Raw genomic sequence first — 26,572 nt, forward strand, 5'->3', positions numbered from 1 at the left:
TTTTATGATGTCCACCAAGAGCAGGCAAGCTTTAACAAGACGTACGCTAAATTACAAGTCGCAGTTTAATATGAGAACATCAATTTAGTTCTTTACCTTTAATTGAATATGAATGAGATAAATGACAAAAACATTTTAACTCACCCAAAACGGCTGTCCCAAACTTCTTTCAGTACGAGATTCTTTTTTTTTTTTTCCAACAGAAAGACTTTCATGATTTGCTAGTAGTTTGTTAAAATAAAAAAATAAAAAAGCGTCTGCGGGTCTGGCTTTGATGTACGCTAATGTTAGCTGGTTGAGCAACATGTTTTTTTGTTTTTTTTCAATAACTTTATTTAACTACGTCCACCATTAAACTTGGTGGGTCCATATTGCACCACCTTCCTGCAGTGAGCGTTCAGTTACGTCATGTTCTAAGTGAGATTTCTTGAATGCGATTTTATGGGTCGATTGGCTTTTGCAATTGTCTTGACAAAAATATGGGTCCATACACAACTCCTCCGGGCTCAGGCAGACATGAAGTCTGTCATGAAGTCTGCCTGATGACACATGTTAGCTGAATTCTAATTGGCTAAAAACTCTACACTAAAAATGCAGCACAAAGGAAGACGATATACAGTATAACCATATGGATATAATATGACATGGAAAGGACAATATGGAGAGTAATTTTATATGTAATATATATATATATATATATATATATATATATATATATATATATATATATATATATATATATATATATATATATATATATATATTAAAAGCAAATTTAAAATGAAATTGACTTTTATTATAGTCAATATAGTTATAGTTAATTATAGTTATGATAAGCTTATATTAGGCCAGCAGAGAAGGCCTTGCTGGCCCGACGGCCACCACTGTTATATATATATATATATATATATATATATATTTATATATATATATATATATATATATATATATATATATATATATATATATATATATATATATATATATATTAAAAGCAAATTTAAAATGAAATTGACTTTTATTATAGTCAATATAGTTATAGTTAATTATAGTTATGATAAGCTTATATTAGGCCAGCAGAGAAGGCCTTGCTGGCCCGACGGCCACCACATATATATATATATATATATATATATATATATATATATATATATATATATATATATATATATATATATATATATATATATATATATATATACATATTTAAATACATATATTCATAAGGTTGGCACTGAAAAACATTTACTCCAGTTTGTATCATGCTTCCGAGCATAATCAAATAAATAATATGAAATAAATTGTCATACTATCATATATTGTATTTATGTAACTGATTAAGGAACTAGTCTTGTAAATAAAGCATAACAAAGAAAGTTCAGATACCAGATATTTGATACAAAAATAGGTGTTTGTACCAGGAAATTCTAGTTGCATGATTGAGTTTCATTAGGCAGAAGCAGTGATAAAACATGCTGGTGTATTGTTATGCTATTGTAATAGGCGACAATACAATGCAAAGCAGGAGAAAAAAGATGAATAAGACATCTGTTGTCATTGAGTGATGGAGCCCTGCAAAAGTAGTTAGTTTTACATGTGTTTGTGTCGCAAAATTTGTTCAGAATTGACAGTGATTTGGGGGGTGGAGCAGGGTGGTCCACCAATAAAATAGGCAGCTAAAGCAGGTGATCCTTTGCTTGGTTTCCATGACATTAACAAAGATCTGAATCAATTTCTTTCTTTTCATGCCAACAGTGTACCTCAAAACTTCACATCTTCATAAGTGCCATGAAAGAGTATTTTCCCTTTTTCAAACATGTATAGTCGTTTTCCCACCACAATTTAAGATCAGAAACAAGCTAAATACAGAGAACCCACACATTTGATACATTAACCATATGATTCCACTGCTTCTCACATTTTCATCCATGTCATGGGTGAAAACCTAACATGGTTGGCATCATACCTCAGTTCGTTTATGTTAATGTCTCCTCCTCCATTGCTCCTCTGTCCCAAGGTGTCACTCAGGGCTCAATACTAGGTCCATTTCTGTTTATTCTCTCCATTCTCCCACCTGTCATATTATTTTGGTAATTTCAGTACATTTCTTAGATGATCATAACTATTTAGAGGAAATACTGCAAAAATAAGAAAGAATTTAAGAAGAGGACAAATTTATAAAAATGTATTAACTTTTTAGTCACCAAATGATTCATGTATTTTTGTTCCTTTTCAGCTATACTCAAGTTTAGAAAATAAGAATTTCAAATTGCACGCCTCCTTATAGCTAATCGATTACCAATTATTTAGTCAAAAACAGCATTATAAAATAATATGCCACTTTAGCTTTGCTGGTTTCACCACCTCAATTAGCAAGCAATTGTAGACACAAAAAAACTTTTCACAAATTTCAAAATTATAACATTTTTAAAAATATATTAGCTCATTCAATGTAGGGACATATTTTCACATTTTTTCAGAGCCCAGTCAATAGATACTTAAGTACATTAAGGACATCAATTGTCAGATATATAAGTATTAAATCAATACTTAAGTATCTGGGATTGAATGTCTGGACTCTTAAAAGAACGTGAAAATGCTTCCCTTTTTTTTTTTTTTTTAAATCAATTACCCAAATTATTTCACTGACCCCCTGCAGTCAGGCCACCGACCCCCGGGGGTCTTTGAGGGACTTTGAGAACCACTGCCGTTAGCTAATTTCAGGCCTCAATGGTCCGTCCGGTGGTGACCACGGACACCCAGATGGTTACTCCTGCTTTCATAAAGGAACCAATTCCAGCTTCCTAAATACATACAGTACAAACACTTGCTCAGTTTAATTATATCGAATGTCGTATCAAAATTTTTGCCCCCCCCCCTTCATAAAAAATGGTGATATTCTGTTTAAATGCTGTGAGCAAATTATTCATTACCCCCACAAAGGGGACTTTCATTGTACTTAATGCATATGTAGGCTATGCAGTATTTATTTTCAGAACGTTTTTGTATTAGTTTTAAATATTGTGCATGTGTGGCTAGCTAATGCTATTTGCTATTGATGAGTATGAGAGCACAAAAAAGTTGATTGTTTTTTGTTTTTTTGGAATGGAAAAAGTGCAGGAGTGCACGATGATAAGGTATTGTCGTAGCGGAGCTTGAGGCTTCTGTAAAGCCTTCACAAGTGTGTAAATGTGACGAAGAAGCAGACTACAATGGTACTACTTGCAAACGCGAAAACTGCCAAATGTTATCCGTGATTGGTTGCATTCCGTGTAAGCCAATAACGTATCTGGCTGTTGTGTTAGTATATAAAGTTAGCCATTGAGAAACACAACCATGTAGATTTCAATACATTTGGAAGAATATGTCATGTGTCTTTTATTTAATTTGAGATATGTGCAAATTACGTTGTTATGTCATATTTCTCTTTACATTTTAAAGCAAGTATTGTCTTAATGTACCGTATGTATTTGCACATTATATGAGATTAAAATTGAGGTTTTTATCACGTCGGCCACAAGAGAGCGGTGCTGTCACAACTGTTGTGTTTCATTCGCACCCGTTGAAATAACAAGGCTGGTCCGGGCACGGCTTTATAATATTGGAATTGGCCACAGTCTCCTCGAACTGAAATCAGAAGGCAGCCATTTTACGTTGACATGTTTACTGCCAACGTTTGTTTCGTTTGTTTTTCCCCCTGAAAACGCTTGTCAGACAGTTTGTTTGGTTATCAAGCGCGGCGTGTACTGCAAAATCCTCTACAGCCGGGGAGTTAAAGTAAATTTTTCAACAGGCACAAAAGACAAAATTCCTTTAGCTCAAATCCTCATAACATGTACCTTAAATGAATGAGGCAAAAATATTCAAGGCACTATCTGTATATTATCTTAGAGAATTGGCAAAAGTAGGGTATTTTTTTTTAAAGAAATAAATAATATCAGCATTTTTTTTATCACTCACTAAAGTGAATACGTACGTTTAGAACATAATTGAAAAAAAATGTTGGTAATTAATTTATATCCAGGGGGAATTGGACTCTAACTTCAGGCGGTACATTTTTCACAGGAGTATTCAAAGACTGTCCACATAAACTACCTGACAGAATCACCTTTGGCTTTGGCCTACCATACACAAACCAGTGCGTTGGTTTCCCCAGTAGACCCAGGGTTAGTGTCTTGACAGCGCCATGATCATGTCCTGTCGGTGAACTATGCATAGGACGAACACTAAAAACTCCTCCTCCACAGAGTAGCGGGATTCCACTTTGTGGATGAAAATTGAGAACTGGGCAATGTCAGAAATGTCATGCTGCCAAACCTTTTTCCTTTATCACAATGCTGCTCTTTTAGGGTTAGGGTCTGGAAGGGCAAAATAGAACTGGCCTTGACAGTTTTGTGATGTTACTTTTCTGAACAGAGCCTGTTTAGATTGAAGACCTTGTTTTAATTCTTCCACTTTCTGTCACCTTTGTTTAGTCTTCATAGTCTTGCTTTTGTCTGCGTGTTTTGTTTCATGATGCCATTTCAGGTTATAGCTACTGTTTCATTATCACCACACTTTCTCCACACAGAAGACACACAGGTTTTCCAGCAACCTCCAACTCACACCTTGTTTGAAAACCCCGGTTCTCAGTCCCCACCTTTGATTTTGCCATTTTTTATGGGTATCTGAAAGTTGACTTTTGCTGTTATACTTCAGAACAATACCGTGACACCGTGTTGTCCAGATCAGAGCCTAATTTTTCTGGGAGACAGAATATTAAAGTGGGGGCTGGCTCTACCTACTGGCGCTAGTGGAGCACTGCAGGTTCAAAATAATCCTCTTCTCTTTAGAATGTAATAATCCATAAAACAAACATCCGGAATAACAATATTCATGACAATTATGTTACCAAGGCAATTCCATTGTAAACATTTTGCATAATCCAAAGGCTTTGCCAAAACCAAACACAATTTCACTAACTGCGACTCACATAGGGCCGGCCCATGAGCAAATGTGAGTGACGAGCCACCAAAGCCATAGTTCGCATCTGCGCATGTCTTTAACCGCTCTCAGTAGACAGCCATGGTGCCCAGTCTATGTGGTCCCAACGCCGAAATCAGCCAATTCACGTATTGAAGTGACATACGTCAGACGCAAGATGTAACAAACGTGTTTCTGTTTAGGTGGATAGCAGCAGCAAACTGGCTTGGTTTTCATTGTAACCTAAAGGACAATAAAAGCAACTCATCAAATATGAATGATATAGATACTTTAATAAAGACAAAATTTAGCACTTTGCCACTTGTACAACAATGAGAAATTATACGTTAAGCCAGTGGATTTTAACATTGTTCAAGCAGGAAAGGACAAAATCTGCACCTTCAACCTAATGGTTCAAGGGGAACCTGGCTAACTGTGATTAGAAAATGTCTGGCCACTACATGGACTACAATGCGATTCAAAGATCGACTCAACTGAGAGAAAAAGTAGATGACATTTGTCAAGAATAACAGACAGCAGCAAGAATGCGGAGGTAAACAAACTGCAGGTTCTGAAGGAATTTTGTGATACCGTGGTTTGCTCTAGTGGAACAGAGATTTTGCAAAAGTGATCACCTTAGAGCAGCACAGCTTGTGGTAAGTTTAGCAAATCCTTTCCATGAGATGAATATGAATGCAACTAAAATCTGATGTACTGTCACTCTGCTTAGTGGCTGCTTACTGCTTAGTGGCAACACACTGTCTCTGCTGCAATTAGGGATGGAACCTACAGGATGCATTATCTGAAACTGTGTCACTGCTAAAAATTATCATCACAACACAAATGACACCAACTGAGTCAGAAATTAAACTTTTCAACACCAAAAAGGATCAAGACATTGACAGGAAGCTCAATGGGTCAGCAGAGATGAAATGCACTGGCTACTGTATGTTGACAATTGAAAATGAATTCAGTCATGGCTTATTGGACTTCGACAAATGGGTTTTTGACAAGTTTGCTCGGATGAAAGATCAGCGTGCATCCTTTCTATTTAAGAAATGAATGGCTCTGGTGTGAGATACAGTGGACCCCCACGTTACAACGTCCCTGACTTACGTTATTTTCATGTTGCGATATGGAATACTGAGTTTTTTCATCCCCTCTTTATGACATTTTCCCAGTTTTGCAACTGTCATGACCCTAGGGGCTTGGCTATATTTGTATTGTTTCGTCTCCATCTGTAGGTGTTTTTAGGTAATTACACTTATTTTCAGTTGCCGTCCCTGCAACGCATCAATACAATTCTGATGTGCTATTTGTCGGCGTCTCCTCACTGACATGCTATTTTGGTACCAAATTTTAATATGTACAATTTTGATGTTTTTACCTGGGGTTCTAAACGCATTAGCTATTTAACATAGGTTTGGATTGCCCATCATACGGCGAATTCGCCCTATGACTACAACCGCGGAACGGATTAATTTCGTAACACACTGTATTTTCATTTGAAATATTTTAGTCATAATTTGTAAAGTTATGAATAAAATAGTAATGTGTTCTTGAACTAAAATATAATTTATAGTGTAGGTTTTGCAGCTCACAACGTTTGGCTTGACGTGCCACTGTGATACAGTGGCATGACAGGCAGCCCATTGTCTATTCGCACTTCTAAAGAAATAAGCAGATCTGGTACTATTAGTTACTTTCTTAGAATTCTCAACAATGTTGACTTCTTCGGCTTGAGGACCACTTGGTGACGCCATAAAACAGATGAAGCAACATGAAGCGTTGAACCCCTGTGCAAACCAATTGACTGCAAAGCGTCATTGGTTCAAGAAGCTTCATTTTGCCATCACTAGCATATGGAGCCCCTTCCTTCGTAGGGAATCTGAATGAAAAAAAAATCTCAGCGATAAAAACTGCATGAGCAAACAGTTGGAAATACTATGTTCCAATTTTATTTTCATTTTTAAATAAATCAACAACATTGAAAAAGAGCAACATTTCATCACTGCGATTAACGGAATGTTACTCACATTGCATCAGGGATGCCTCAAAAAGACTACTTAAGAACAGTTGGATCCCATTTGAGATTACACTTGATAAAAAATCAAGGCTCAGGAAGACCTGCAGGGAGCAGATGCGGGGAAAAGAACAATAAATGACAGATTGCAACAAGTTGATGCTTGTATGTTTTGTTTTGTTTTTTTGCCTCGAAATTGTTTTATTTTTGTTTTCAAACTAGTGCAAATACATGCAAAAATAAAACCCTGTAAATCAGCATCACAAAGCTTAACATCTTCCAGTGCCCAATGGCCTCACTTGAGCCCGTATTTTTTAAACATGGCTCGTAATGTTGGCTTGCATTTATCATCTGTAGAACCATTAGGCCTTCTCATTGGCCAAAATGTGTTGATCCGAGCTTCGGCCCACGTATGCAGTTCCTACATGTGCCAAAGGGCTAAGTGATACACATCATTTCCATCACCTCTATCCATTTAGCAACATTAATTATTCAAGAATACAAAACCACTCAGTCAAAAATGAGCTCATTTAAAGATTCCCTTGCTCAGTCCTCTCCATCATTTGCCACATAAAAGATTCATCTCTTTTTCGAGAACAGTACATTGATGTCACTTAGTAGGTAAGGCCTATGACTTAGTGAGAATTAAAAATTAACAGATATAAAGTTAAGAACATCATGATTGATATTTAGTTCCACGACAACCTTCAAAAATGAACTGAAAAATCAGTTGTGTGTTTTTACTGATATTTAAGGTGTGCTCATGGTCAGTGTTGGGCAAGTTACTTCAAAACTAATGCATTATCTCTTACTTATTACTGTCATTTTTTAAAGTAATTGGTTAAATTACAATTTTACTGTATTTGAAATGTAAGTCACTATACTACTATTGCATTACTTTTATATTACTCTCACCACTATAACTCGAAATATGGATTTGCCATTCGGAATGTTGCTCATTACGCTTACTACACATCCAGTGGAAGGATGGCTTAAGCCTGAAAACAGTACAAATCATTTTATCTGTATTGTATTGCAAACTTTTAAAGACATGACGAGATAAAAAATTCTTTTTTGTGTGTTTTATTCCCTTTATTACTTTGTTTCACAGCATAGTGATGCATTGTTTAATGCGTTGTGCAGAAACACAAAGTTCAATCTTAAAATTCAAATTCAAGTAGTCATCTAGGTTAGGGATGGACATTTCAAAAATAGATGGTTTTGGTGGGCCAGATAGCTATCATCGTTACTGTCTTTGACGTACTGTTTAACGTGAGTTTTTGCATGCTTCATCTTGAAACACATTGACCAGAACTATTTACAGACTATTATTAATAGCAATTGTACAGTGAAAATTAGCATTATTCTACCTTGTCATTGCGAGTTGTGACAGGCTGACAAGGTTTGGAAATGCTGGCAAAACTACTGTGGAAAGCGGCAGCATATCTTCTATGCATGACTTACTCCACCATGGGTCTTCTAACCTCTTGAGGTCGCAGTGGCATCCTTTGTTTTATCCTCACTTTCAATCCTGTTTGTGTTTTCTTTTCGGTAACTTCACATTACTGTGGCTCCCCTCTAAATAGTTTGTCAAATTACTGGTGCTATTTGGCAAAGTGGGCAGCTCATTAGGTGTCGTACACAAAGTGCACCTAAATTACATTCTACTTTTCTTTATCTCTGACAAACTGAAAGTAATGGGTATCTAGATCTTGCTGTGTTTTTGGTGCATTTTCAAGTAAAATATTACTATTTTTTGTGTGCAATGCATTACACAATAGCATTAAAGCAAAAAGCAATGCATTACAGAAATTACATTACTTTTGTAATGCATTACTCCCAACACTACTCATGGTGACCGTCAAACATATAACAGTATCTCTACTGACAATTGTGAATCACCAAATCAAATGTCTATCATGGTATCAAGGTGCCACTGGGTATCCAGACTGCTGGAAAATTTAAAAAACTGAAAGAATAATAAAAAAAAAAAGCTACTCCAATTGCCACCTTATTTGGTAATGACATTGCAGTTGCAAATCCTTCTTATCGCTCCTACATATTTAAATACTGAATTTTAGACTAACAATTGACTCATTGCAGCTGAAACCAGAGGGCAGCAATCTTACACTGCCACTGTAACAGGCAACGTCTGTTCCGATTTAGATGAACACTCACTACATGATCATCTGCCAGGATTTTCATTCGTTCTTTGATAATTGGGCCTTTACTCACTCCAAAGGAGGAACGGGGCTCGAATTAGACCAGATTAATAGGTATATGTAGGTTTCTTTCGAGATATTATTGACAATATCTTGGTCCATATAATCCCAATGTTCCCTTGGTTCTCCTCTCCTTGGCTTGGGGTATTCATAGCATAGACTACCACAGCAGTAATCAATAAGAAACATAATTTCAATCTGAACCAGTCACTGCCAAACAACAACGAAGTCGCCTTGGGTATTCAAAACTTCTAGGCATGTAGCTGTTGTCAAATGAGACAAATTCTATTCAAGGAAAAGTGGCACAGTGTGTAGCACGTCTGCCTTACATTTGAGAGGTCTCGGGGACAATTCCAGCTTGCCCGGGCCTTCCTGTGTGGAGTTTGCATATTCTCCCTGTGCCCGGGTGTCTTCTCTGGGCACTCTGGTCTCCTCCCACATTCCAAAAACATGCCTGGTATTGAACATCGGACATTATTGGAGACTTAAACAAATTTCACTTTGGTTTGATTGTGAGTGTGAATGGTCCTTCCTCTCTGTGTGCCCTTCATTTGGTGGAAGCCTTTGGTGGAAGCACATTTGCCTCATAGTTCAGAGGTCTCAAGTTCAATTCCAGCTCGGGCCTTCCTGTGTGTTGTTTGCATGTTCTCCCTATGCCCTCACGGGTCTTCTCTGGGCACTCCGGTCTCTTCCTGCATTCCAAAAACATGCTTGGTATTGGACACTGAACATTCGTCTCTGTATGCCCTGCAATTGGCTGGCAATTAATTCAGGGTGTCCACCGCCTACTGCCCAAAGACACCCGAGACAAGCACCGGCAAGCCTTTGCAGCCCTAGCGAGGATAAGCGGCTATAGTAAATGGACAGATGGATGGATGTACTCAAGATACAAACATAGGCAGCAACAGGATGAGATAACAAAAAGTGTGTACAGGTATATATTATTGACTGTACTTGTAATAATGGCTGACTAAACACACTAAACAGTGTCAACAACTATCTAGTTTTGTCAAAAGAAATATGCTATTATTGTGTAGAGGTGAGTACCACAATTTGGAAAAGAAGCACGGGTGTATAAAAACAAGTTTTGAAGATTTTTCTCAATTAAATAATGATCACTCTGCGAAGAAAATACTAGTTGAAATCCTTATTCCCATCCAAAGTCCTGCCCTGCCATCTGATAAAAACGGTGGTTATGGGGTTTGTAAAAATCCCTCAGTTTCTGCATAACTTGTGGGTCAATTGAGACATGTGTCCTCCCTTTGGTCTTCCCTAAGCAGTGAGGTTTACTACTCCCCTCGGGCTTCTTCAGACAAGGGAAGCCTTTTGTTTTGTTGAAATAAAAGTGTTTGTCTGTGACAATCCTCTGGAGACCAAGAAAGTCCTGGACTTTCCCCACTTCCCCAGCTGGATCAGAGATGAGCCTTTCACCGCTGACCAGATGGACCTGACTCCGGGGGAACCAGGCCAACCATCGCTCCAGGTGCTTGGCGTATAGACCGATCCATAGAGGGCTCCACTGTGGATCTATCTGACCTGAAAAAGAGACAAGGGACAGCACTGAAAATCAAGTCTGATTAAGAAACACTTTTTTCTGCATTTGCTGCAATAGAATAGAATATCTTTATCGTCATTGTCAATAATAATAATACCCTTCCGTCCATTATGTGTAGCTGCTTCTCCTTACTAGGGTTGTTGATGGTTCCCAGCTGTCTTCGGGCAGTAGGCGGGGGACACCCTGGACTGGTTGCCAGCCAATCGCAGGGCACACAGTGACGAACAAGCATTCACTCACCCAATCACATCTAAGGACAACTTAGAGTGTCCAATACATCTGCCATGCGTGTTTTTGGAATGTGGGAGGAAGCCGGAGTGCCCAGAGCAAACCCACGTGGGATCGGGGAGAACATGCAAACTCTACACTGGAAGGCCAGAGTGAGCCTGATTTGAACTCGGGACTCTGAACTGTGAGTCGGATGTGCTAATCACACTTCTACCGGGCTACCATAATAATAGGCTGTTTAGCTCAAAGTGTGCATTGTGATTGCTAATCTACAGTCAAAGGTTTTGTGGATTTGAGTCCCCTAACAAGCAAATGCTGTTGATTACATTTAATTAGTTTAATTAAAAAAATAACACTGCTGTTTTTAGAAAATGCTGTGGGGGAATGGTGTGAAACAAGAATGTAAGCTCCATCCCATAAACCCTGTGAAATATTTTAATGTTAAGTACCGAATAACCAAATAAAAAAAAAGACCTAAACCATAGTGCTGTGCCATCCATGTCTGAGTCATCAGACTTTGGAACTACATGTGTTGTGGAATCTCTAACCTCGTTTTTTTCTGTACTTTCAGCATGAGCCTACTGATTACTGTGATAGTCTAACCTGTGGTACGATTCTTGAAGGCCAGGCTTTCGAAAGGAGGAATGTCAGGTGTCTTGGAGACGATCTGCGTGTAGTCAGATATAGCTCGGGTCACCGGGTCTCGCACAACCACGATCAGTTTCACCTCTTGTGACATTGCGTGGATTCTTGCTGGCGTTTCCACTGTAACAAAGTAACGCGGTGTCTTCTCCATTACAATTTGTCCATCCAGTGCTTTGGGCATCATACTCCTGGAAAGAAGATTAGACATTGTTTGTAATTAGAGTCACCAAGTCAACTGCTGCCCGCATAAGATTTATATGGTGTATGTCGAATCTAAATACATTCTTGTGAAAAATGGCTAGCGAAAACCTTTTTTTTTTTTTTTTCACAAACACATGTTTTTGTACTAGTTATTAAAGACAAAGCTTAGTTTATTTAGCTATATTAAGGCAGGTTTAACTCTGGGGTCTAACATAAATGAATGTCTTAGTGAAAGGCATTAATTAACAATGTTATTCATTTAACATTGGCAAGAGTGACCACATAAACGCGGCTGGCAAATTTATGTCAAACTTTATGCCTGTCTGGACGCCAGCTAGAAGCTCAGCAGATGGGACTCATTAAGAGATAAATGACTCAAGAAGCCCCACAGGACCAAATGGAAGACATCTGCTACTACACCTGCCTCCACACCTAAACCAACTGACCATTTTACTTGGAATCAGCATCTCTTATGTAGCTCTTGTGAATGTATAATAAATCTACTTAAATTTTGAATTGTTGACTGCATTATCAACCGCAGTTTTCAACTATAGACATCAACGATGAATTTTTACTGGGGTCCACCAACAGTAATAGAAGCTACAAGATTGATTGTAAATGTGCAGGCAGTGAATCAGTTTATATTTTATAATTGATTTGATAAGATCAACTGCATTTTGCCTTTTGTCTGTTGAGTTATTGGATTTCTTTTTTAATTGAGCTACAACTTGAAAACACAACTGAAAAATGCCTGTGTTTAAACATGCCTGGGTGAAAAGGGCAAGATGTTTCGTCAGGAATTCAAGTACATCTAAAATGCCACAAAGAAAGTAAAATTTGTTTACATTAATCGCTGATAATTTAATAAGAACACTGCAAGGGTAAGAGTAGTTCATTAAAGAAGAAGCCAATTTCATTCATTTAAAACTGGTTATCAAAGTGCTGTCCACGGACCCCTGGGGTCTGTGTCATGGGGTCCGTGAAATAATTTGGGTTATAATAAAAATGTATTTGTGTTAATTTTGATTGATTTTGTATTAAATTGTGAACATATTCATGACTCTATAATAAAGCAATCAATTCAACCAGTTAAATTTTTTTATGTAATAATTGTGAAATTTGTCAAAATGTGTTTTGTGTCAGAAGAACTAAATACAAAATCATTTATTCATCAACATTAATGAAAGTAAAAATGGTGATTGCGTCAATAAAACAAAATTAAGAATTAAATATTAAAAAAAGAAAAAAAATCATGCTGATTGAATTAAACAAAACCATATGTGTGACAATAAACATTCTACTTCTCTTCATTACATACTTTCAATGATAAAGGAACTGTTTTATTTTATTTTTACACAATAATTCATTCCTGGAGGTACAGTCAAGGTTTGCGTATCCTAAAAGTGGAAAGAGTACACATTAGGGACACATGAGGAGACTGGATGCTCTGTCGTGCCACGCTTATCGGCAAAGGTTTCATATGTGCTTGTAACTAAAGAAGTCATCAATACGGTCACCTCCCAAAGCTGTTTATGAATCTGACATACTCTCACATATACACACACACGCACACACACGCACACACACACACACACAGTGAATACATTTGATCGGATCCGAAAGAGACATGCAGTCTACAGACTTCCTTTGTCTTTGCAGTGGCCTGAGCCACAGGAGTCTTACAGTCTGCACGCACACACAGATAAATACACACATTTTTGATTCACTTAGTCATGTATTTTCCAAGCAATATTTGTTTTTTGTTTTTTTTTAACTGATAAACATATTTTTAGGCTATCAAATTGCACACACTGTGTGTGTCTGAATGCATGTTGCGTGTTTGCAAGAGTGTTGGAAATGAAAGAGTCGGGTGACAGATGAAGGAACGATGGCAGCGGAGACAATCGACATCCCCATTAGCAATCGGTCTGTGAATAGCCAGGGGCCAAGAGCAGCCCCCATTCCTCCTCCAGCATGTCATTACCTTAGCACAAAGAACTAATTAGTGCCCTCAAGAAGAACATAAAAACATGACTTGTCATTTTATGAACTTTGGGACAGACTAATTGACTGAAAATAAATAAAAAGAAAATCTTTTCATTTGTGTATTAATTAAATGTTTTTTTTATACTTCCTATTCATTTATGAAAAATGGAGTGTATCTTGAATGATATAGCTTACAACTCTGTCCCCAAAAATAGTGACCATTAAAAGTAAGGATACAAATGACAACAAAAATGGGATTGTATCTCGCTTACAACAGTACAAATACATCAAATTCAACTTCGAATAAGCACACTCGTTTTTGTTCCTGTATTCACTATTACTGCTGAAATGATGAATATTTCTCCTTTTGTAGGATTATTAAGGTAACCCTTAGTTAAGGTAACCCTTATTCATGAGGTTTAACACTTACACTTGCCTGCCCCAACCATTTTTTTGGGCAAGACGAAGAAGGAAAAATCACTCTAAACCCAGGGACCATTTGTAGCCCACCATCTGCATTTTAGTGGCCCATAGAATATACTAAAATTACATTTTGACATGACCTGCAATGCTATTTAAAAACAAAAACAAAAAATTAATGAACATTTTGATGGTAGGAAACGAGCGTATAATACCCTAGTCAACTCATCACCTAATCGCCTCATCACCTTTAACAGAAAGCCACAATATAGCATTTTATTTGTTTGTTTGTTTGTTTTTTACTACATTTTATAGACAGTGTTTGATAGATTGTTGTGTGTTTAATCAGCAAGTAAAAATAAAAAACATGGCCATTTGGTGTTTCTGTTTTTCTGTATGTGGCCCTAAGAGGACAAGGTTTTGAAACCCTTGCTCTAAACTAACCCCAAACCACAGAATAATCTGTTATGGTAATCTTTTTGCAACATTCGTCAATTGGGCCGTGCCAGTAATCGATTGGAAAAGAATGAGAAAAACTCAAATTAAGCCTAATTTCTGATGTCTCACTGTCTTCAAATATTCTACTTCTGTTCCCACTGAGGGAAAAACAAGATGAATGTATGTGAAAATGGAAAAATGGAAAGTTTCTATTCATACCCTGGGTTGCCTGAGACAGAAGCATGAACTATTGCCCTTCTCATTTATTTCAATGGAACCACTGTGGTGTTGTAATGCTCAGTGAGACCTAATTCATGGCAATGCTGTCTTCTCTTGATCATATTAATGCAAGCCATGTAAGTGCAAGTTTTAAGAATGATTGCATTATAAGAGTTCTGTATCAATAAGGCATTCAACAGGCCTTTGGATGAGGTTGGGGGTACTTCAATCCATATTATGCGGAGCGAAAATGGAAAGAACCTCCTCGAAGATGGTTGAGAATGAGAAGGTTCATTTTGAAATTCATGTGAAACTTTTTTACTATCGAAGTTTTTTTCTGCTTCTGAAAGTTTGCCATTCATGTTTAATTCTGTAACCTCTAAATCACATACAATGGCTTAGACTTCTAACATATAATTCTTTTTATACATATGTACAGGGTCCAAGAAGACTGTTTTACCAATGCTGAAATCAGGATTTCATAGTGTTAGTAATTTATGTCCACTTTATGGTGTGCAGGGAGCTCCAAAGGAGTTGTTGCCCACATTATAACACCATGTGGGACAGCCAAGGGAGGTAAGTGAGGTCGGCGTTAGCATGTCTGCTCCATACTCTTTGAGGTTCAGGGTTCTACTCTGCATAAAACATGTCAAGATTTTATCTCGCTTCCCTCTCTAATTCAGCTGTGAGCTGGTTCTTGTTAATGCTTATGTGACTGCTTTAATGTGAAATTGGGTGCTGAGGCAACCATAACCTAAAGAAAAAGTGATATTTTTTAACTTGAATTTTTTTTCATTGAATATTAAATGAATGTTGTATAGAAAGAGCAAAGGCATCTGATAACTATCCTACCTTTTAGTGTTGTGTTTTAGCATATATTAGTCCTTTTAAACTGTATTCTAGGATGTGAATTTCAAACAAGTATTTGGACTGTATTATTATACACACAGAAGCTAATCACTATTCTTTATTGTCTAACAACAAAACAGTAGGAAGGTGAATTTTCCAGTAAGAAGAGTTACCATAGTTTTAGGACTATAATAATCACAATCGGAGGTTGGACTCAGGAGCCCGCGGAGACACACAAGAGTGTTGAGTCCATCCATCCATACATACATTTTCTTTCACTGTATTCCGAGGTCAAGTCGCGGGGGGCAGCAGCCTGAGCAGCGAAGCCCAGACTTCACTCTTCATCCCAACCCAACATCATCCAGCTACTCCTCCCCAGGCATTCCCAGGTCAGCCAAGAGATAAAGTCCCTCCAGCGTGTCCTGGGTTGTCCCCAGTAGGACATGAGTGGAAAACCTCACCAGGGAGGCATCCTCACCATATCTCTATGGTAGAGTCCAGGCAAAATCCTTTTCGGCCACTTGTATCCAGGATCTCATTATTTGGGTCACGATCCACAGCTCATAGGTAAGGGCAGGAACATAGATTGACAGGTAAAGTGCTAAGCCTTTCGGCTTCCTTTTCCATGACAGGGTGGTACAGCGTCCGGAACCACAGCATACAGCAAACTGATCTACCTGTTGATCTCCCATTCCATCCTACCCTCACTCGTGAACAAGATCCCACGACAAACTCCAACATTCCTACGTTTCGCCACACCAAGCTGACGGCACATGACAATATCTAATTACTGACATCAGCTTGGGCCTAATGCAGTGTTCAGACCGAAAAAAACAAAACAAAAAAATGTTTCGCTCATTTGCTAGGCTTTCATTCGCTGGGTATTAACTGCCAGCATTTGCAGCTGTTAAAAAAAAAAAAAAAAAAATGGAAGTAAATGCTGCAAATAACAAGTATCCCAAGTTCCTCCTCCACCATTTTACATACCAGGTGAGTGCTCTTGCTTGGCTCTGTTTTGGTATTGAAACCTCAGCTGGCTGAGAAGCATAGCTGCAGGTGTCCGCAAATCGGCCGCCATGATTCATTCCCAACCCATGTGTGAGACGTTGAACATTCCCCAAAGCTGATTGGCTGTCACAATGCGAAGCGCAGCAAAAGTTAACATTTTTTTTAACTTCTTGTAACCAGGCCAAATGAAAGGAATTCCATGTCGCTTTCTGTGTCCCATCGAACCATACGCTTCCTTCGCTTCTCCCAACGAACTTTCGCGCCATGTTGCGCGAAGTACATTGACACCAATTGAAAATGTGCAGTTTTTTGCCTTCCACACGTTTGGTCTGAACGCAGCATACGGTGCACTGGATAGTTAGGTGAAGTCTTAATGAACAGGTCTATTTTTTGCAATATACAAAAGTAGGGCACACAGGATCATAAGGCGTACTAATGATTTTTGAGAAAATTAAATGTCTTAAACTGTGCTTAATAGTAATAAAAAAAAACATACAGAAGATCAAAAAGGAAAAAAAAAGCCTCAATTGGTATTTTTTGCACAGTATTAAATTCATAAATTGTCATTTACTGACACTATTCTAAAGATTTTTTTCGCTGTCCTATTTTTATGACTTCATCTTGCAAACAACACCCTCGCCCCCACCCCACCCCCCTTTGTAAGAACCAGCTGTTGTAAAAACCACTGTCACCATGTGACAGTAAAATCCCTGACCAAAGCAATCTGACTTTTAACTGAATTAATTGGTACTTTGAGTGAAAGATCAAACATCCAATATGATGAACACATGGATTAGCCAGCAGTTTATGATAAGTCTGTTTGCCTTTGAGGAAGCTCCCTTTAGTTAGCAATTCCATAATGCTTCATCTATACTCCCTGGTGGGTTTATACACCAGACTCGCCAAAGCTGCTGGCTATTGATCTTCATGGGGGCCTCAGGGTAACTATTCATATGAACAGTGTCCACAAGGATGATAGTGTGAGTGACACAAGGAGGTGTGACTACAAGGAGATAGAGCATTAAAATGAGGGCACTAATGCAATGGGGAAAGAAGTCGGTACTCTCTAGAGCCCCATCAGGAGCATGATGTGTCATGCAATGTGTCTTAGAAAATGTGAAATGTTCATCACCTGGAATGTGCAGCAATGGTTGGTATTATGGCTCAATCATATATGTCAACATTTACTATTTGATTTTCAATCCAAGGGGAGAAAAAAGAGCACTGACTGTGTTGTTTATGAGATGTCTGTGCATAAATATGAGTCTGTATGCATGAGTGTGGTATTAGGAGGCCTCTCATTGCCTCTATATGGGGGACCATTAAGGGGTCGGTCTATTGTGGCTGTGCTCTGTCCACTTCCAAGAGACATCCATCATAGAGGTGCCCAGGGTCCCCAGAGAGGATCTTAATGAGAGCCGAGCTGCCCCGCCCATCTGGGCCTCGTGACAATCACCTCCAAAACTGATCCTGGACCTACCGAACACACCTGAACCCCAGTTAATCACACAATAAACAAAATCACAAGGTGAAAGCCAAATCAAGTCTGTTTATGAGAGAATAATTTTCCTTCCTTTTCGCTTCTGTCTTTAACTGTGATGCTATTTAAAGAATTCCAGCATTTTTTTCCTCACGCTTGTATTAGGAAAACTTGAGTTGTGCAAAACATCTACTGTTGTGGCAGGCGTTGTTCTTGGATTTGCATGGCAATTAGTACATGCCATTGTTGAAACACAAAAACACAAGTAGCGCCATGCGCTGTGTCATGGTGGCACAAAGCCACTCAGGCCCTCCCTTAATGAGTGCAATATGAATCGCAGATGGATAATAGTCATCGGAGCAGATGATCCCGAAAAGAAAGAGCCTTTTTTTTTTATCTTCTCTTTTGTCATTGGATGATCTTGATGACACACTTTTCAGTTTCAGACTCAACTATAGACAATAGGGTGCAAAGGCTTGCCATTCTAACTCAAGTTAACTGAGGGAAGGCAATACAGTACAGCTTTATCAATTTATATAGTGCATTTCATAAAACATATGACTCAATGCACTTCACACAGTTAAAAATACAATTAAAAGACTTCCGAGATTAAGCATTTAATTACAGACGCTTAGAAGAAAAGAACTAGAAATTATTTTACTAAAATTCCAAAAAGAATTAACAGGGTAAGAAAAAGATATTGGAAAGAAATAATTTAAAAGACCTTAACCATACATATGAGGGCAAAGGCACAGTTTTTAGTCTAGTTTTAAAAGCAGTTAAACTTGGCGTCAAGGTTCAACTTCAGGAGCAAATATGGCTGCGGCCATGGCGTCTCTGACAGAAAGTTTCGTAGGCTCTGATAAGATTGCCCTAATAAAGCCAGTGTAAACTAAATAAAACCATATACCTATATATCTTCCTTCCGAGCTGAAATGTAGCATAGCAAACTAAGTTTCCAGTGTGGGACTGTGAGTCATACAGTCCAAAATTATTTTTAGTTTTATCTGAATCGAAATGAAAAAAGTGTGTTTACATTCAACAATAGTACCTGTGTGGAGAAGCAAAAAAAGTGTAATCACTTGCACAGTTGACTGAAGGTACATTCAGTGACCACTCACACTGAAGGACATCACGATTACAAATACTGATTCAACGCATCAAACAACAATGACTAGTCCGTGAACACGTAGCAAGGAGTTAAGTGCAAACATTTCATCACTTATTTCACAAACCAAAATCAGAACAGCAGCATGCCAGGGGAAGGAGATACACATTTTAGTACTGTATATTGGCATAGTGCCATGACAGAGTTTTGGATTTTAAATTTGATAATCTGGTCACCCAACCAAACACCACTACACTATAAAGTATTTTGTGTAATTTGAAAATTATTTACTCTAAAATGTTAAAAATCCATTTTCAAGAGTCCCTTATCCTCACAAAGGGGGCAGGCTTGCTGGTACCTTTCCCATCTGACCTCGGGCAGTAGGCGGGGGACACCCTCAACTGGTTGTCAGATAATTTCAGGGCACACAGAGACGAACAAGCATTCATACACCCAATCACACCTAAGGACAATTTAGAGTGTCCAATACACCTGCCGTGAATGCTTTTGGAATGTTGGGAGGAAGCCAAAGTGCCCAGAGAGAACCCACTCAGGCTTGGAGAGAACATGCAAACTCCACATAAGAAGACAAGAGCGAGGTGGATTTGAACTCAGGTCCCTAAATGGTGAGGTGGACATGCTAACCACTGTTCCACAGTGTCATACAGCATGTTAAGTAAAAGCTTTTAAAAACACCAAAGCTGGTAGAGATGTAGATCTCTTTTGCCCTTTTGTTCGTACTTCTTCATTTGAGCTGACATTGAGACGAGATGGAAAACACCTCCCAAGCTTGCCAGTAAACCACAGTCAATAACATTGATAAACCTCAAGAACTCCCGTCTGGGGGTCCGAATTTTTTCCAGTCTGTGACAGAATCTTAAAAAGTCAGTCTTTACACACAAATGCGCCCATACAATATGCACACGCGTGATCCTCACTCTTATAACACTCCCCAGAGTTGAAGCAGAGGTCAGGACAAATGTGTGAAGTTGCGGCATCAGTAGTCACCCCTCAAACATCGAATCCATCCTAGCTTCATATCTCCTTCCAGCAATTGCTCTCCCACTACATTTACTTCTGCCCCTAACTCTTCAGCAACAAAACATGAAAAGTCAAAGGTGAATTTCCAACTGACCCATTTTAATGGAGGCCTTCGGACTGACGGAAGTGGAAGAGCTGCATGTAACATGACCACTATGTTTGAGATAATCCCACTGCAGGATAAAGCTTCCTGCTAATTGTAAGAGAAGCTGAGCTGACCAATGTAAAGCGCTCTAATGCTGGAGTCAATCCAAGGTCAGAGAGAGGAGATAGCGGTATCGATCCCAGACGACAGTACACAGTAAACTTTGAGGCCAGCTAAGAGTTTATCATAGTGCTTTTCCCTGATCCAATCTCCCTTCAAACACCATTCATTGTATGGGGCTCTGATCTCAAAGCAAAACAATGCACATTTGCATTCATTCTGGTTTCAATCTGATAGTAATGATACACACACAGTGAAACATGGCCTACCTTTTAATGTATTGAATAATTTTGAAAAAAAATCAATAAACTGACATTTTTCATAAAAAAATAAAATAAAATGATTTCTAACAGGTGGGCCAAATAAAAAGATCTGTAAAATTATTTAGGTTATTAATAAAAACATATATATTTGTGTTAATTTCATTTTATTTTATTTTAAATTGTGAATGTAATGATGACTTCAATAAAGCAGTCAATTCAACCAGTTTAATATATTTTTAAAAATTATTATTATTATTATTTAATTTGTCAAATAGACCCACATAATCCACATCATCATGCAATCACTTGATTATTTAGTCATTAATTATTTGGCAGCCATCTGTTTCAGGAAAATTGACCAAGTTAGTTTTGAGGAGGCGTGCAATTCACAAATTTTATTTTACTTCAGTCTGGCTGAAAAGTAAAAAATATACATCTTGTCAAATTCTTGTCAAATTTAATATATTGGTAAAGGGCAATTATGTTTGGTTTAAGTCATTTTTTTCTTTTGTTTTTTTTTTCCGCAAACATTTGTAATGGGGTCTTTGAAAAATTCGCTTTCCTAAAAGGGGTCCCTGGCTCCAAAACGTTTGAGAACCCCTGGTCGGGTGAACCTAATTGAACCTATTGTAAACCTAACAAATTACTATCTGATTGAAGCAGATGATATGGCTCTGTCAGTTATTTTAAAATTTTAAACAGTCACAAAAGACAAACTTTCTTCATATAAAAATCTCCATAACACCCACATTGAATGAATGAGGCGATATTATTCAAGGCATCACCAGTTTATTTTCTCAGGGAAATTGCAAAATTAGGGTAAGTTTTCTTCAAAGAAACAAATAAATCAGCAATTTTCTATCAGTTATTCAAATAAAATACTTTTAAAGCAAAAATGAAAAAAAAAAACTGTTAGTAATTTATTCATTTCTAGGGGGACTTTAATTTCAGGGGGTTTATTTTTCACAGGGGTACTTGAACACTGTCCATATAACCCACTTGACAGAATGACATTTGAGCTTCGCCTACCATACACAATCTGGTGCATTGGTTCTCCCTGTAGACTCAGGGGTTGGGATCTTGACACCTCTGCATACAGATCACGTCCTGTAATTGCTCCATACATAGGACATAATGCTCAAAACTGGCTATAGTTCAAAGTAATGTTAATGTCACAAGTGTCGTACTCTGATCAATAGCCTGGGAATATCCGATGAAACCTTTTTCCTTGATCACAAACTGCTCAGGCTCACGTTTAAAAGGTGTTGCCTATTGTCTGGGCAAACTTCGTCACAAACTTGAAGCATACAGATTTTGATACAATCCCGCTTTGAAATGGTCAATAAGGTCCTGCCTGAAACTCAATCACGAGCGACCACAATATCCCCACTTAAGAGGCCCTTACCACTAACCACTATGCTGGCTGGCTAACTGCACGTCAGAACACATACTAAAACAGAATTCACAAGTGCAGTGTACACAGAGATGATCTACCCCAATAATTGATGGGTGGTCAACACAGCTCAGCACCAATACACTATATTAATAGCTCCTTTTTTGCTGTTATATCATTAAATGCTTAGTATTATCACACTTTAGTTAACACCATGGGAAAAACGCTTGCAGTACTGAATATGGCTTCTCCTTTCACCGAGGCAGAGAAGAGTAAAATGACCCAGGCAAGATAGACACATTTACCAAGCAGTAACTAAAAGGAATTGGACGAGACGTGTGTGGGTTTTGTTTTTAAGCTTGAGGGGGAAGAAGTGCAATGAAAATGTGTTGCTTGTCAATCTACTGCATCATAGAACATAAGCATGTGAAGGCATACCCTAACAAGAAATGTACAACAAGAACAACATTGATACGCTTTTATTTTGAAATTCCTTTCTGAAGCACTTTTAACAACAGTCTACTTAGTAATCATTTGCTCACAGTGAGTCCATATAGAAACACAAGCACATTCATGTCGTTTTTCTTTAACAAATGGCCATAGAATTCTCAACCGAGAGGAATTCCTGTGCTTCTGCACCACTTGATAACGCTATTGACATTGCAAATGAAGCATCATGAAGATTTGAACAATGTGCAAATAAATTAGATGCAAAGCTTGACTGCCTTCACAGGTCAGAAGAGAAAAAAGAAAAAGCTTAGCTAAAGACTTTGTGTCGGGCGAGCAGCAAGAGGCAGGCTTATTTATTGGATGGGTAAGTGGTTGCACCTGGTGGTGATTAGACTGATTGAATTGAATGTAGTTAGACAGGGTCGTGAGGGAGAATGAGCAGGCTGGACAGGTAGGATAGACAGATATGCCTATGCCTCAACGAATACAACATGCACTGGAAAACCTATTATTCTCTTTTATTAATGTTATTTTCACAAACCATTTTTATTCAAACACATCCATTTCTCTTATCTTTATTAGTGTTGCTCAGGAGCAAAAGGTCATCCTTGGTGACTTTACACAAGAGGCAGGGTACATCCTTGACTGGCTTCCAGCTTGAATGGAATCCGGCACAAACAACAAAAAGATTCAACCAGCTTTCTGTCAATATTGCACAAACTATTGTTGTTCACTTAACCTAGAGTTGTTAAATTGTTTACCAATATGTGTTGACCTCCCTTCTGATCATATAATACTGAACCTGCAAAATCAGTCTAGATGAGTAGTATTTGTTAATGAGTTGGTGTAAGCATAACATTAACTCCTATTGTATCGCGACCAGGAGTCAGAGGTCAATTGACAGAGCTGACAGCCATGTCAAGTGGCTTGACATGTTGTTAGCCCCGTGTGGCCAACAGGGATAGGTGACAGTCTTTTGTCACACTCACATCATCTGGCGTGATATTCTCCCCTAAACAGAGACATAGAATTACAGGCAATGCAAACATGTTTTGTTTTTGTTTTGGGTTTTTTTTCCCCAGGATAGTTCTCAAATCTATGGCACTACTTATGGCATTCTAGTTACTGACTTGTACGTGGCTTTTAATTGTTTGGGGGCTTTATTATAGTAACTTCTGAAACAACTGTTTGAGCATCCTTCTTTTATATGGAGTATACGCAAACACTTCACAATGGATACAATAGTCATGCACTTGGACAATAATAAAATACAGTACCAGAAATAAATATTTAAAAAATATAGATAATGATATTATAAAATCCGTCGTGCTCAGTGCATCTGTGAAATCTGAGCAGATTTAGACTGCGTGTCACACTGGCAGAGTGACAGTCACAAAAACAGAGTGCTTTTGTGATCACTACTATAGAGCTCTAAAATATTATTAGTAAACATGCCTGGTATGATTTGGTCATGATTTACATAAATAAATGATGACGTACGTAACATCCCCTTTCACGAACCTTGTTGAAGTCACTCAGTTTCTGATGCGAAATTCTGTCTCCTACAAACCTTTCATGCAAAGCTACAATTCTCTCCATCAGGAAAATAGCTGAGCTTTACCCAGCCTTGGTGCCAGGTTAGTCTGCTGCTGACATCGTTGAGCCAATGCCAATATTGAGCCTTGGTAATATACAGTAAGCTGGTTAGCATTTCATGACACAGTCCAGATTTGGATCTAGTTTTAATCTGCTATATTGGGATCATCTTTGGGGCTTTATATGTATTCAAGGGTGGCATGGTGAAAGAGTGGTTTGCACGTCTGCCTCAAAGTTCAGAGTCTCAAACTGGCCTTCCTGTGTGGAACTTACATGTTCTCCCCGTGCTCATGTGCTTCTCCGGGCACTCTGGTCTCCTCCGACATTCCAAAAAACATGTATGGTACACGTAATGGACCCTCCAAATTGTCCTCAGGTCTGATTGGATGCGTGAATGGTTGTTTGTCCCTGTGTGCCCTGCAGTTGGCTGGCAACCTGTTCAGGCCAAATCCCAGTAGACAGCTGGGATACACACCAGCAAGCAACCTTTGTCAGGATAAGCGGCTATAGAATATGGATGGATGGATTTTGAGATACGCACAATTTAGAAAAATGAAAATGAGATTTTGCTTTTATTGAGATAGGGGCAATATATAGTATACTATTGTAACAGATTCAATCCTTCCCTTGTTTTTAGTGTATGCATATGTGTGTGGTGAGTATCGGAAGTTTGGATGGAACAGGCTGAGAACAGAACCACATGACAACAGTAACATCTGGCTCGGGCTCCAGAGATGATTACTCTTCAGCTCTGTGAGGACTCATCCTGCAAGCCTTGCTCTCACCCTGGTTTACACAGACATACACAAACACACAGAGATTGGTGCAGCCAGATGGCACAGTCTCTTTGACTGTCACCCAAACCTCAACAGAGTAGTTGTAGGGATATGTTTAAGTATACAAACACAAAGATGAGAAACCCAACGGCTGCTAATTGGTAACTTAACTTGCAGTATATGCAGACATTACAAGCTTCGTACAAACTAAACAGACAATTTAGCAGTTAACTGTAAGTTGCGATATCAGTTGCTATGCAGTTGCCATGTACTTTTATTTGTCACCTTATTTGTCATTCGTATGTAGAAATTACCTTTGTCAAATAGGATCCTGTATTTACTGTTGTGACTGGTTTCTTACTTGATGTATCAGTTGCCATGCAGTTACTATGGTTCTTTAGATTGCTTTTTTATGTCATATGACCCATTTCCTAAGCCATCTCTGAGTATTTCCCCTTGTTGCAGCACTCTCATCACCACCACCTCCCATGCAGAAGAAAGGATTGGGTCTGACTCAGTGGCATCACAATACATTGTATTGAATACAACAAAGGCACTTGTACCGCCTTTACACCACCACCGGCTGTCGGTGCAAGACTAATCACATGCCCACATTGCAGCGGCACCTCTTTTACTTTTGTTTTTGCACACAAACATGTTGGAGAGTTGGGGGGAAGAGATTTAGCACCTGGTTGGCCAAGTAAATAACTACTTTTTATTTTTGATTTACAAAGTAGAAAATGCCAAAGGGGCGAAAATGATCGGTCTTTCGAAAGTTGAAGGTCTTCATCAGAAATTGTTAGAATTCATTTTTGAGAGCAGGCGGCCAAACAACCAGCAGGTGTGTGTGATCATCAATTTGCAGAGGACTGCATAATCAAGTGTTGCAATGACCAGGTTGGATTTATTGTAATATTCAAAATGAAAGCTGGTGCAACTCCCACAATAGCACCGTTAGAGAGGCCATTGGTATTTGGGTTAAAATAAAATAAAATAAAATAAAAAAATGTATTTTTGCTTGGTGAAAAATGTATATAAGAACAGTAGACAACTTAATTTTGAATGACAAATTTGTATCATTTTTCACACTCAATATTTCTTTTTGTGCATAAATACAAACTGATATTTTAGGCAACTCTTCCACCATAGCTAATGGTCAATGAAGCAAAGTGATGCCCACAGAAGACCCATTTGAGTGACAAGTGTGTCTAGGTACGGCTTTTCAAACTGGCTTTGAAAAGTAATCTGACTGTTCTCATCAGACAATATGAAGCCCTTGAGCACTGCTAGCTAGAGGCTAATTCATGCTAAAGGCTGCGCTAAACTCTCACATAGGTTCTGTACAATACAACGTAAATTAAGTACGTATTTAGCACCCTGAGTTGGCAATTGAATGTGAATGCAGAGCAAATTTGTAATAAACAAGTTAAAAGGAATAACTTTCCGTGTTCTGCACGCAGCTCCATACTTTGTTACTCTTAATTGACTCACCTGGAGACATCAC

At 38.3% G+C, this 26,572-nt stretch overlaps 1 protein-coding gene across 11 annotated transcripts in view; it reads right to left on the reverse strand.

The window, feature by feature from the left end:
- The window catches only part of hs3st3l (heparan sulfate (glucosamine) 3-O-sulfotransferase 3-like), a 70,821-nt gene that overhangs the window by 41,931 nt on the left and 2,318 nt on the right, over nucleotides 1-26,572 (reverse strand). For 5 of the 11 annotated variants that reach the window (XR_015868323.1, XR_015868321.1, XR_015868320.1 and 2 more), the window contains exons 2-3: nucleotides 11,594-11,823; nucleotides 6,999-10,743 (exon numbers count right to left, since the gene is read on the reverse strand). Coding sequence is in view for 1 of the 11 variants with exons in the window: in XM_088438499.1 (XP_088294625.1) it covers nucleotides 10,355-10,743; nucleotides 11,594-11,823 (619 nt within the window). In the remaining 10 variants the exon portion in view is untranslated. Of the gene's footprint in view, nucleotides 1-5,243; nucleotides 6,851-6,897; nucleotides 10,744-11,593; nucleotides 11,824-26,572 lie in introns of those variants that run through there. The other 6 variants (XR_015868329.1, XR_015868326.1, XR_015868325.1 and 3 more) reach the window with 6 other exon arrangements.

Source organism: Hippichthys cyanospilos, chromosome 17 (assembly GCF_059441005.1).
Source record: "Hippichthys cyanospilos isolate Australia breed blue-spotted pipefish chromosome 17, RoL_Hcya_1.0, whole genome shotgun sequence".
NCBI lineage: Eukaryota > Metazoa > Chordata > Actinopteri > Syngnathiformes > Syngnathidae > Hippichthys > Hippichthys cyanospilos.